The sequence below is a fragment of the Centruroides vittatus genome, unplaced genomic scaffold (assembly GCF_030686945.1).
Source record: "Centruroides vittatus isolate TY-2023 unplaced genomic scaffold, ASM3068694v2 contig_1218, whole genome shotgun sequence".
In the NCBI taxonomy this organism is placed as follows: domain Eukaryota; kingdom Metazoa; phylum Arthropoda; class Arachnida; order Scorpiones; family Buthidae; genus Centruroides; species Centruroides vittatus.
In genome coordinates this window covers 439,272-452,944 of record NW_027120780.1, presented here as the reverse complement: position 1 = coordinate 452,944, position 13,673 = coordinate 439,272, and the positions used below count along the sequence as shown (strand labels likewise).

General features: G+C 31.5%; 1 protein-coding gene across 1 annotated transcript in view; it reads left to right on the top strand.

The window, feature by feature from the left end:
- The first annotated feature begins 1,795 nt into the window (after positions 1-1,795).
- LOC136987409 (SUZ RNA-binding domain-containing) overlaps positions 1,796-13,673 on the top strand; it is a 37,380-nt gene continuing 25,502 nt past the window's right edge. The window contains exons 1-2 of the mRNA XM_067285147.1: positions 1,796-1,920; positions 10,001-10,047. Of these exons, the coding sequence (XP_067141248.1) occupies positions 1,858-1,920; positions 10,001-10,047 (110 nt within the window). The 5' untranslated portion in view covers positions 1,796-1,857. The remainder of the gene's footprint in view (positions 1,921-10,000; positions 10,048-13,673) is intronic.

Below are 13,673 nucleotides of genomic sequence, written 5' to 3'. Positions count from 1 at the left end.
CATCATGTTACATTTCCAGCAGGACGATGTACCACTACTGCCTTATTAGGGTGTAATTGTACGCACTTTCCCGCATTTATTCAGCAGTCCAGATGGTTCCACCCATTAGTCTCCACGTTTTGCATGACAACCCCTCTAGATGTTTTTTTTTTCTTCTGTTGGATTATGTGAAGAACAGAGTATACGCCACGAGCATACGAGATGTGGACGTGTTGAAGCAGCGAATCAAGGAAGTCGAAGTCGTTGCATGTATGACACCGGACATGCTGACAAACGTGTGACGGGAAATTGAGTATCGCTTAGATGTGCTGCGGGCGACGAAAGGTGCATATGTGGAGATGTACTGTTATGCTGACAACTGTTTGCGTTTGTCGCGAGTAGTCATGAGATCGCGACTAGTCATGAGATCGAAACGTTTCAATGCCTAGATTGCGTTTGTAAGTTTCTCGTTGTCTTAAAAATAAATTTCTAAAACTCGACACAAACTTTAAAGACACCCTGTAGAGTAGGCCAACTCTATTCGGTCATTGAGTTTCCGTTGAACATCATTTGCTATCATTCTTGTCTCGGGAGAGAATGATTATGTTAGATATAACACGAGCAGTGCCGTAACTAGCCCTCTGCCCTGTGCAAGAATTTGCATTTAGGCTCCTTAACTAATTAGGTTTGGGAAATTAATAAAACAAATACATCTATTTTGGGCCCTCCTTCCAAGTGGGCCCTGTGCGGGTGCACCTGTTGCACCTGCCTAGTTACGGCACTGACACGAGTTTTGTAATAATTTAACACAAGAAATAATTGTATTGATCATTAATAAATATATTCTCTAATCAGACTGGTTATATAAAGTATATCAGTACTATTATGTATATTTTTATATAATCGACAGCTACAGTGTATTAAAAAATAATATATTAATGCAATTTTTTTATGAAAATATCACTTATTTTTACAGTATTTCTGTACAAAAGTAAGTTCATAAGAATATGAGGAAGGATGAAATTTTGATAAACTCCAAATGATAACAAGTTATACAAATTTTAAAAATCTTTCCGAAATGCGGATGGAACAAGGAAAAAGGCGCAGTTTCTTTAATTCTATCTTTTCTTTTTTCCTAGTTGGTAGCAGAGAAATATATGTATTGCCTCCAGTGCTATTTTTTCATTAGAAATAACCGAAAAGAGATCTTTCCGAGTTATTTGATTTATAATATATAATGTTGTGCGAACTTTAAAATTATCATTAACCTTACTTCCTGCTGCTTATTATATTGCAAATGAGAAAAGTAATCCATTAATCGCCATTTATTAACAGATAAAGACCTGTATCTCGGTAGCCCATATACATTATGTAAATTAAATTTAACTTTTTAATTTGTTGAAGCGTATTTATCTGCCAAGTTTAATCCGGTTTATAGTCTCGCATTGCATAAACCTCCCTTGTCAGTCAAGTTAACGATTTAATCACGAAAACGGGCTATATTCTAATATTACCAGTTTGTGACTCACGTGGTACAGTTAGCAAGCCGCCATATGACTGAACGGGATATTTCTAGACCATAGAGAGGTGCTGGATTCGATTATCATCTAGATGAAGTTCCGTTTCTCTCCCGCAAAGAAAGACCTCCCTCAATGCCGCACGGAAGAGGGGGGAAAAATTCGACTAAATCAAACCCGAAAAGTTACATTACTTTAATAAAATTATTATAAATTTTTAAAAATAGGAAAATATAAGAGATGTTATGAACATTTCAGAAGGAAACCTCGCTTTAAAAAAAAAAAAAAAAATGGAAGTAAAGAATTTCAAAGGAATTCAAAAGATGTCGCGACTAGTCATGAATATTGAGTAGAGTCGAAGATGGCGGAGGAAGATTCTTGTGACGATGTTTGCGATAGTTGGGAGGAGATGATCGAAAATGGAGTAAGCTCGTATTCGTAATTATCGATATAGAATGTACCATAAAATGTTCTGGAAATTTTTAAATATATTATTTAAGCTTGTTAACTGATAAAAAGTCGAAATCGTCTACTTCCCTTCGTTTTATGGGTTGAGATTGAATGACCAGTTTTTTTAGCCCAACTAAATATTTTTCTCTGCGTCGTTTTCGCATCAAAAATTCAATTTTTACGAGAAATTATTGTTATTAAGGCACACGTTGAAATTTTAGCGGGATTTGAATGTGTAGATATTATTTTTTGAGATTCTTGACCGCATTAAAAGGAATCAAAATATTTAATTACTGTAACAGGTCAATTGTTATTATGATTAACTATTTTAAATGTCGACTTTGTTTTGGTTAAATAACTGTCATTAAGGCAATTAATTTTGTAATGCCAACTATTATTTAACTGCCTTAAAAACTTCAATATTAGTTACATTTTAACTGGAATTATAAAATAAAATTTATAAGTATTTGGATAGAATAATTTGACAATAGTTTTAAATTGGTGATGATTTATTTAGCCTTTATTTACTTAAAATATATAATAGTAGTGTTTACATGTATGTATGTATGTATGTATATAATTGTGTGTGTGTTGTGGTTATACTCAGGGGTGGATCTACATAGGAACTAATAGGGCTTAAGCCTGGGCCCACAAAAATAGAATTATCACAAATTTTTAATACTTTTTCATTAACAATGAGTACTTAATGTATAGTAATAAATAGTTAATATTAATAATATAAAAATACTGATAATTTATAGTATTATTTGTTGTATTGTAATTAATGTAACATAATTGGTCAGTAATTAATCCATGTAAATATTTCTTTACTTCTTTTGTTTTTTTTATATAAGATATAAAGTTTGTCATTCAACACCATTTTGATAAATAAATATATTTCAACTCTGATTTTGATGTTATTAAAAATGAATTTTAAACCTCAATTTAAAGATTCTTAATCTAACAAAGAATGGTGCCCCATTGGACTTCGATAAGCCTTAGGCTCCGAAAAACCTAGATCCACCCCTGATTATACTTAATCAAAGCAAAAATTTTTTATTTAGTTAATTAACTATGGGGCATGAAAATTTTTTGTGTAAAAATAAAAATTTAGGATATTTTAATAATTTCGGATGAATCATTTACAGAAATTGCTATCGTTATTTAATAGCGATTATTTTTGAGTATTATTCAATTTTTAAGCTACTGTTTTAATAAAGTTAAAAATCTGCTTTGTTATAATTCATTAACCTAAACATTCCTCATCTATTACTTGCAACCTAAACATTTTATGTATGCAGATTTTTTAAATCTTTATTAAGAAATTATAATAATAATTAGGTACCTAAAAAAAAATTTTTCCAACAAATGTTTTGTAAAATATATATGTAGGTACCCCAACTAGTATGTGTGTGTGTGTGTATATATATATATATAATGTATATATATATACAGGGTGGGCCAGCGAAAATGAAACGGCAGAGTGTTCGTGTTCGTCCAAGCAAATCGCTCGGACAGGTCGATTTTATTCTCGAAGGGACATCTTTTGCAATAAAGTTTTTTGCGAATCTGAATATTAACTAAACAAACAATTTTTTCGAAATAAATGTTTGTTTAGTTAATACATAATAAATGAGTTTTTAAACTTTTTTGTTGTCTGTTGTATTCAGAATCACAAAAACTTTATTGCAAAAGATGTCCCCTCGAGAATAAAATCGACCTGTCCGACCGATTTGCTTGGACGAACCCGAACACTCTGCCGTTTCGTTTTCGCTGGCCTTCCCTGTATATACATACACATACTAGTTGGGGTACCTGGCTTCGCTCAGGAAGTTGATATGAGATTATGTGGTAGTTGGAATAAAAGGATAAACTTTAAAATATAAGAGGTAAAAAAATTTTAATGAAAACATATTTTAACTATTTACAATACTTGTTTATAAACAACATTTTTCATTTTGTTATCCGGGGTATATATGTACAAATTTTTCGAATTTCCTACTCGAGAGCAAGCTATGTATAGTTGATCGTGAGAGAAGCAGGAGTCTTTGAGGTTGATGCCGCAATGTTTTAAAGTGTATCCTTGCACTTTGTCAATTATAAAAGTATAGGCTAATTTGATTGGAAATTGCAGTCTTTTAAGTTGGAATGGCAGTTCAGTAGAGATCAGTGGTATTCTGGGGGTAAATACTCTGTGTCCTTTGTCCTTTCCAGTCGTAAGTTCGGCTTTGATGATGTTATTCGATAGCTGTTTGACGATTATCCTTGTTCCATTACATAGTTTTGGTGAGTTCAGATTTCTGAGTAATATGATCAGAGATCCAATTTTCAGTCAAAGACAGTGTAATGGCATTCCTGGTACTTGCAAACAGTTTAGAAATTCTGTAGGGAAGTTGACACTTTCTTCAAAGTTTACCATCGTGTCAATCAATTTGTATATTCTCTCCTCACTGGGAATTTTCTTTTGAATATTAAAGTTGATATCGTTGACAATATTATTTTTAGTTGCCAAAATTGCCCTTTGAAATAGCCATTCCGTATTGGTATAGCTGTGAACAATGTTTGGATAAATTTGGTTGACGAGTTCATTTTCAGTAGTGGCTAGGTTGCAAAAATCACTGTTGAGTTCAATGAGGCCGGTCGTCTGGTCAGTGGGATATGTGCCTATTTGTAAAAGTTTTTGAGCAAAATGTGCTGTTGTTTCATCTTCCGAGAGTTCAACTCTCATATTTTTTGTTAGTTGCAGTATTTGAATGTGTGGCCAGAGATGTGATTTTTTTAAGCATGCATTGATCTTGTCTGCTGGTGTTGAATTTGGGATAACTGGAAGTGTTTGTCGAAAATCTCTTCAGAGTATGAGTATCCTCCCATCACTTCTGAGTTTCCTCTCAAGTCCTTTAATGTTCTGTCAATGGCTTTGAGTGATTTTTTTTATGCGCCATTGTGCATTTGTCCCAGAAGATAATTTTAGTTTGTTTTAGAAGTTCACCCCGTCCAGATCCTCTTGAGATTTTACATACCGGGAATTGTTCTTCGGCTATATTCAACAGTAGTTGTAGGGCCAAATGGGCAGTTCGTCCTCCTTCCATAAGTGTGGCTGCAATGCCAGATGATGCCAGTGCAAGTGCAATGTGTTGTTTAGCACGTATTTCTGCCAGCAATAGATTTATTAGAAATGTTTTCCCAGTGCCGCCTGGATCGTCCAAGTAAATAATTCCACCAGTGTTGTTGTTGATCCGGTCTATGATAACATTATAAATTATTTTTGATTGTCATTGAGGAGTGGTTTGTTGTGAGCAATGTATTGAAGTAGTTCGTTGATTTTGTAGCTTTTTTCCTTTGTAATTTTGAAGTTTAGCACACTGAAAGCATCTTTTCGTGGTGCTGGCATCCCAAGTTGTACTAAGGTCTGGTTTTTTATTGCTAAACATTTATCTTCTAGGCGAATGAGTGTTTCATTGAAGATGTCGTCATTGAATTTGATAGCCAGTTCTAGATGAGCTTGTTGGATTTGGTACAGTATGTCATCACTCATACTCCCTTTGAAGGAGTCCCATAGCTGTTTTGGATTTGATGGGTTCCATGTTGTTAGAATTTTGGCGAATAAATTCTCTGATTTGTTCAGCTGAGGCTGTGATTGAGGCTTCTTGTACTGTTAATTCCCAGTGGTTGTCATTTTCCAGTAGTCCTAAGTGTTGGCATTCTTCCCAATGCTTGGGACTACTGGAAAACTGGTCAGTGGAAAATTTCTAGAGGGTGAAACTTTCAGCCCTTATATCTTCAACAGCACACCCTTCAGGTAAAAACGGGAATCATCTTCATGGATGGGGGATAGAGGGCTACCACACCATATAACTTCCTTGATCGTACTGGGACTCGTTTTTGAGTTTTAGTGGCATGCACATTGTACACTTATAATATATATTGATTACTATTTCACAATTTTTTTTAGAATCAATGAAGTAAATAATGTTAGAAAAATTTTGTTTCTCAAATTTATTTAAAGCAATACTTCTTTATACTGTTAAAAATAGATTTATAATAATTATTATAACTACATTTTGAACTTGATATTAACATGTTTCCAACATAAAGAATTTTTCATTCTTCTTCCTGAGACATATACAGTAAATACTGTGTTAGATTTGAAGTATTTATGATTGTTTTTAGAGTACTGATATTATTTATGGTGAATTAGATTATAATGATGACTTTGTTTATTCATAGATGATACACAACAGTTAATTATTACATTCTTTAAACTTTTCTGGTTTCCACCTGTGGCTGACACTAACAGAAGTGTTTTTGAACTTGATCATGGAATAAACATTGCAAATGTTTGGAACATATGTGCCATGAACAGCAAATGATAGGTATGCAGCAGTTTAAGAGGCAATATTTTCTGCTCTAGTAAAGTCAAAAAAAAAAAGATGAAAAAAAAAATTGACTCAGTTTTATTTCTCCATTTTACCTCATTATTTTTTAAGTATTCTAAAGAAGTTATTTTTATCTTAAAAATAAATTTTTAATTTAAGAGAAGAAATTTTACTTTTTTAAAAATAGTTGTTTCAGTTCCAGTTTTCCTGTAATTTTTTTGCTTGATTTCATTTCAGTAATTCATTTAAAGTGTAATAAAATTTATTTTTATATTAACATAAGTGCATTTGGTATATGTGAACTTCATACATCATTTGTATCATCAAAAGTAGTGCTAATGCTTCAATAATGGTACCCATGAGAAAAATACTATATGTATCGTATGATATAAAAATATATATAATATTATCTATTATAAAGATGGATAACTATACACCAAAGATAAAAATGTAGTCCAACTAAGTGGCATTTCATTTTATTGTGGATATTGTGAATATGTTAACAAAATAAAATCACATATACATTTGTATCAATTTCTATCTTTCATATTAACAAAATCTGGAAAATTCTAAGTTGTAATATTTGAAGCTATGTTGTACACTAGGAACATAGTGTACAACATAGCTCGTACCTACACACAGGGAAATACACGTAACAATCCAATCGCTATGGTGGAATTCGTGGATAATAATAGTGCAAGAAAAATTGTAGGGTACAACCACCATCTCGATGTGATATACAGAGAAATTTCATCCATCACCAAAAATAAGATAGCTTATAAGAGGCCAAGTATACAGCTTACTCCGTAACGGAAAGGACAGATTAGACATGAAACATGCACCGGGGGTTTATGCGGTCCCGCTTTGGGATAATAGATTTAATAGCAGTTTGGTCTATGTGGGCTCAACCAAACGCTCTCTCCATCAACGCCTTCGGGTATGACATTGACAATAAAAAAAAAAAACACACTACCACTCTTGTGACTTTTGCCACAGAACCGGGAATCGCAGCGGATCTGCAAAATGCCCGTCTAATCAGACTCTCACACCGTACTGACCAGCTCAGAACCTTGGAGACTCTTGAAATATATAAGGTGGGATTGCATCAACTCTAAGACTGCAACCAACATCTCACACAAATTTTGTTATGAGAGAGTGCACACCCAAATGACTTCGCATCAATTTATTTCAATTTATATTCACCGTTTTGCAAACTTGATATTACACATGCATAATCGTCATCTTGACATAAGCATAATGTTCCATTTTCTATTTTAATTTTACAATTCTAAATTTGAATAACATTCACTTTGGTTTTTTGTTCCATTCCACTTGTATTTGAAATCTCTTATGATCTTTGCCTGAGGAAAACCCCGATGGGGTTGAAAACGTTAGTTTTTGTATAAACACGCATTACTGGATTTTAAAGGTTTTTTTGTGTGATGAAGTTATATCACTCATTCATCTAATTAACATATATACAATTCATCTTTGTTTTATCAACATGGAATTAAAAAGATTTGCTATTTTGTCAGGGGAAAATGCCTAGGGAAAGCATAAGAGTAAAATTGGTCAGGTAAATAAGATTTAAAAGAATAAGAACAACTGAGATTCCTGAAGGCAGTGAAGTTTGACTTGAGCAACATCAAGTAAGAATTGTTTGGTCAAGGGCAGAAGAAACGGCATCATAACATCAAAGCTCTTCTCAATTCTGCAATCTCTATTTTCTCATAAGAAGTATTCTGTCACACTTGATGGAGAATTTCTAGTATTAGAATGATTTTCACAGGTACTGTACATGTGCTATATTCAAATGCTATTCTGTATTTGTATCATCATAAAAAGACGTCTCTATCTTTTGTTCCTTGTGTGATAGGAAAAATTTGAAGATTTTTTTCAAATCAAAAGGATATCTTTAGAAATCACCTATTTTAATGCTAGAGATATAAAAAAAATTGTTGGGTAGTATGAACTGATTCATATAGTTATGACATTCTTGCATCAGAATTAATATGTAGTATAGTACATAGTATAGTACACTATACTATGTACTATACTATACTAGTATAGTAAGTGTAGTATAGTACACTTGTAGTTTTAATATGAAAATATATATTTTTCCACTGAGTGTATACAGGGTGATCCAAAAGTCACAGAAATTTTAAAAAATTAATAACGCACAAACTATTTACAGTAATGTAATGCAGTTTTCACAGAAATGCTTAGAAAAAAAACAGGATTTTTTTAGGTGTAATAAAAATTTTAGTACCAAAATAGTTACATTTCCTACCATAGATGGTGCTGTAGAATTTGTAAATTTGTTAAAACAAGAATAAAAAAATAAAAATGTTCTTAGTGTAAGCTCTAATAACAACTACACAAATTATGTAATCTTATGGAGTGCCATCTATAGCAAGAAATGTAACTATTTTGGTACTAAAAATTTTTTTACACAAAAAAATCCCATTTCTTTCTAAGCATTTCTGTGAAAACCACATCATCTTACTGTAAATAGATTGTGAGTTATTAATTTTTTTAAATTTCTGTTACTTTTGAATCACCCTGTATATAGCTGGCAATTGTAATTTTTAAATTTTATGTATAAATTAGTAATGTTTAAAATTAAAAATACATTTTAGCAATAAAATCGTTTAGTAAATATGATCCTTACATTTTGGTCACTCTAAACACTAATGATTGCCTTAACCCATTAGCTGTTTATATTTATACTATGCATTTTTAATGGGCCAAGTTTTTATAATTTTTCCAATTTGAATGATTGGAGTTTTAATTTATTGGTTATAGTTTTAAGTTCATCAGAAGAGAGTGGTATATTAACTTATTTTGAAGGTATGATATCATACTATATAATAGAAAAAATTTTAAATTTTTATGATATAAGGATTTATCTGTTATTGATCACTTTCTAAAATATCTAAAATCTGTTTTGAGAAATTTTCATACTAATAATTCTACAGTAATACAATGATTGATGATAAACATGGATTATAAATGCGGATTATAACTGTGCATTATATTTACAATCAACTCCGTATAAGTCGACACCTGATAACTTGACACCGTAGGTTAATTAGTCAATTTTCTGTGGTCCCGGCTGACTCACATAGGCATTAATGTTATTAACTTTAAAAAACTCGGTTTACTCGACATCGTTTAACTCGTCACCATTGATAAATCAACATACTTTTTCTGTTTCACACTTTTTAGATGTCTGATAAGTCGACTCTCCTCCTGAAAAAATGAGTTCACACCGTACAATAAGCTGTATGGTGTGAGCTCATTTTTCAGGGGGAGTCGACTTATCAGACATCTAAAAAGTGTGAAACAGAAAAAGTATGTTGATTTATCAGTGGTGACGAGTTAAACGATGTCGAGTAAACCGAGTTTTTTAAAGTTAATAACATTAATGCCTATGTGAGTCAGCCGGGACCACAAAAAATTGACTACGTAACCGACAAGTGATGAGTTATCCGGGTGTCGACTTATGAGGAGTCAACTGTAATTTTAAATATGGTATTTTTATTTTTATTTTTTGTAATTTTAAAAAATTGTTGCAGATATTTTTTTAATTTTTATTTTATGTTTAATTATGTTATGTATTACGTTACTTGAGATACTACAATATATTAAGTTTAAAATGTAATTTTTCTTTCACAGATATTAGAAAAAAAATTAGAAGAACTCAAAGTTAAAGTGGATAACAGGTATTTATATAATTTTTTCATTATTAAGAAGTTGAGTCAGCTTTAAAATTTATGGAAACAAATTCAAAATAACTAAGAAATAAAAATAAATGAAATTATATATAAAATATTTAGCAATGAACAGTTATCTGTATCAAATTAAAGCTGACTCTAAATAAATTTTTATTTTAATTAATACTTGCATTTGTAACTTATTAATATAAGTAATGATGTTTTTTATATTTTAAGTTTTTTAGAAAATTATAATATACATCAGTTATAAAAGATACTGATCTGATCTTATTTGTTTAATTCTACACACTTCAAGATCTTTCTTTAAATAGATAATTATCTTAAGACATGATCTTTTATCTTAAATTAACTGAAAAGAGTCTTCAGAGATACAATATTTTTCCTGAAGATGATATTTTAAAATATTGAAAATGTTTAAAACAGCATTTATATAGCACCAAAAGCTTTCTTTTTTTGTTAGACAAGACATTTTGTTCAAGTAAGTGAAATGTGTCAAATGTTTTTTTATATACATTAAAAAAAGATTTTGAAATGTTGTAATTATTATATATTGTTTTGTAAAACATTTGACCTACTTCTTATAAGAAGAAAAATTTTTCTGCTGCATTAAATACTTTTCTGTTGATAAAATATCATCCACAATGGCATGGCAATAGCATGCTATTTTATTATTGCTGATTTTTACATGTCATCTTATGGAATAAATTTATAGAATGACTATGGAATGTAAATTAAATCCTAATGAAGTTTTTATACATACATACATACATACATATATATATATAAATGAAAATGTTTGTTTGTTTGCTATGCACTCCTAGGATATTTGACCAATTGTTATGAAACTTTGCAGTTATATTAACATACTTCTAACTTAGGTAATGTCATACATACTGCCCCAAAATTTTGATTTAATTTTTATATACCAATTAATTTTGTCTACTTCCAATTTTCTGGCTTTACATGTAGCACCATCTATTAGCAAAAATATTTTTAAAAAATGAAATAAAGGAAATCCTCATTAGTTCAAAATTAAAGGAACAAAATAATCGCAACTTTGAATTATCGAGTTTAGAATTATCTGAGATTTATGTATATCTATACTTTATGCCAAATGCCATGTAACTGATGCAATTAAGCAAACTGTGATGTTATTAAGCAAATGGATATGGATATGTACAAAGAATGCTGTTTTTGTTAATTAAAAATAATAATAATAATAACATAAATATGAAGGTAAATAGCACGTTTCTCATTTGAACCTCATAGGTTGCCAGATACATTTTTATAAAAAAAGTAAAGCAGATTCCTTGAAATTTAGCCCAAATTATTTTTAAAGTGGCCCAAAAAGAGTAAGTCTCTCAAATCTAGTAGTGTCGAGCCCTACAAATACCTCAATCTGCTACTTGTAACCCAATCTTACAATCCCAAAAACTAGCCGTATTTTATGAGATAAGGAAAAAAAGGGATAGTCCATGGGTAAGGTGACACCCGAAAATGTGTTATACTAAAAGCAAAGCCATATTAACCAGATAAAAATTGTTCTTGGTCTAATTTTCTCTTACAGCATGGAGGCACTTCAATCTAATTGATCTATCTGATGTTGAAATTTTTCTCCGTTGCATGTCGTGCAATGGTATGCCATGGCATTTGATGATAGAGAAGCTGTGTTTCTGTAAGAAGCCGACTTCCAGGGGCAATCAGTTAATTGTGCGTCAGTGATGGTCTAGGGTCCATTCGTGTGTGCATGGTGGCAGAAGAGACGAAGACGACAAGTATCTGACAAAAACCATTTAGTTTAACATAAAATAAACATACACTATGTACAAAATAGTTTGCTTTAGGACAATCAGCTGTTTGGACATCCTGGGTGTCAATGTAGTTCTTTGATCGTTGATCAAAGGTGGCCCTGGGACAGTGGGGTTAACAAGTCTGTAAGATACGGGGACACTTCATCTTTTGGCATCGAGGGACACTGTCTAACTCTGAAGTGGCACGGGTTACAGGTTGGCACAATAGACAAGAAACTGTTTTTTTTTTTTTTTTTTTTTTTTTTTGTTTTTTTTTTGTGCATTGATACACAGTGTTTTGGTTATTCGGAATATTAACTGAGTGCAAGGTGTTCTTGATTGTCGGGGATTATATCAATCTTTGTCCTTTATTTTGTCCATTTTGATTGGTTATACTCCCTCAATCATGCTTCCCTAGTGGTTGGTCCCTCATTACTAAGCGTAATGAGACTCTTACCTGGAGTGCGAGAAAAGTCAAAATTGAAGATGAATTCGATCTTCCACCAATCATAGGACAACTTCCTTCTGCAATTTATGGTTTCTGTGTCACAGTTTGATATAAACAATGGGTTGTCGACTACAAACGACTTTTACCTATGTTTTTTTAAACTAAATAATTTTTCTCTAAATTAACTGTTTTTTTCGTGTCTTTTGTGATGGGTCAGACCTGTCCGGTACATCACATTTCCATAAAAGGTTTAAACAAATACTGGAAATGAAAAAAATATTAAATTTTTGTTGATGTTAAGCCTAATGAAAATTACACATTTTTGAAAAAATAATTGTGGCTATTGTGTCATCCAAAATTATTTTTTTATTTTGCACAAACAAAATAAATATATTAATAAGTGTAAGAACAAAAAAAATTATATTTCAAAAGTTAGTTTTAATATAAAAATTATAGCAACTAGCGACATCTAGTTTCAAAAATGTTCCGATGCTGAAACGAGATATCTTGGATCAACCAGTCAAAGTCAGCAGGTCACAACCTGAGATATGTTGAGAATAACACAGGACAGGTTGAACAAGTTAACATAGGCATATCAGTTTGGGCAGAATTTTCACTTCAAATTTTCAGGTAGCCATATTTCAAACTAACCAAATTCCTTAACATGTTAATCTCTATATCTTTGGTTGGGACAAAAGTACAGTTACGAACTAACAGGATTTTGAATTATCAGGGTTTGAATTAATGAGGATTTCCTGTATTATATACACTTAATTACTGCAATAGTGATATAACATAAAGTACATGTACTATATCTTTACTGCAATGGGTAGCACAGAGCACTTGCATGTGTCCAGTCAAAAGTGTTACACCATGAAAACTATCAGTATTTGATTTTACACATCTAACAACTCTGGCATTTTCATTTCTGATGGGTGCTTTCTTTATTTTAATAAATGACCACCAATGGCCAAATGGATAAAATCACCAAACACTAGTAGTTGGTTATGGGTTTGTGCATTGCTAATGGGCTTGCCATGTGAAGTTTTCTGGGGTATCTTCATGTTAGTAACACCTAAATAGGTGTCATTGTGCAATCTGGTGAAGCATTTCCCCTCAGATCATCAATGTGTTGCAAGGGCATAACCAAATAAATCAAACTAATTCTAATCATTTTTGTATAAAGTGAACATTATCAGAATGCCTATAAACTATGTGGGAAATATGTCCTCATATTTCCCACATAGTTTATAGGCATTTTGATAATGTTCTTAAAATGCATTTTACCACATACATTTTTGAAATTTATGCTTAATAATGCTAGTATATAAATACAGTAGAGCATCGATTAACCGACTTATTGGTTAACCGACCGC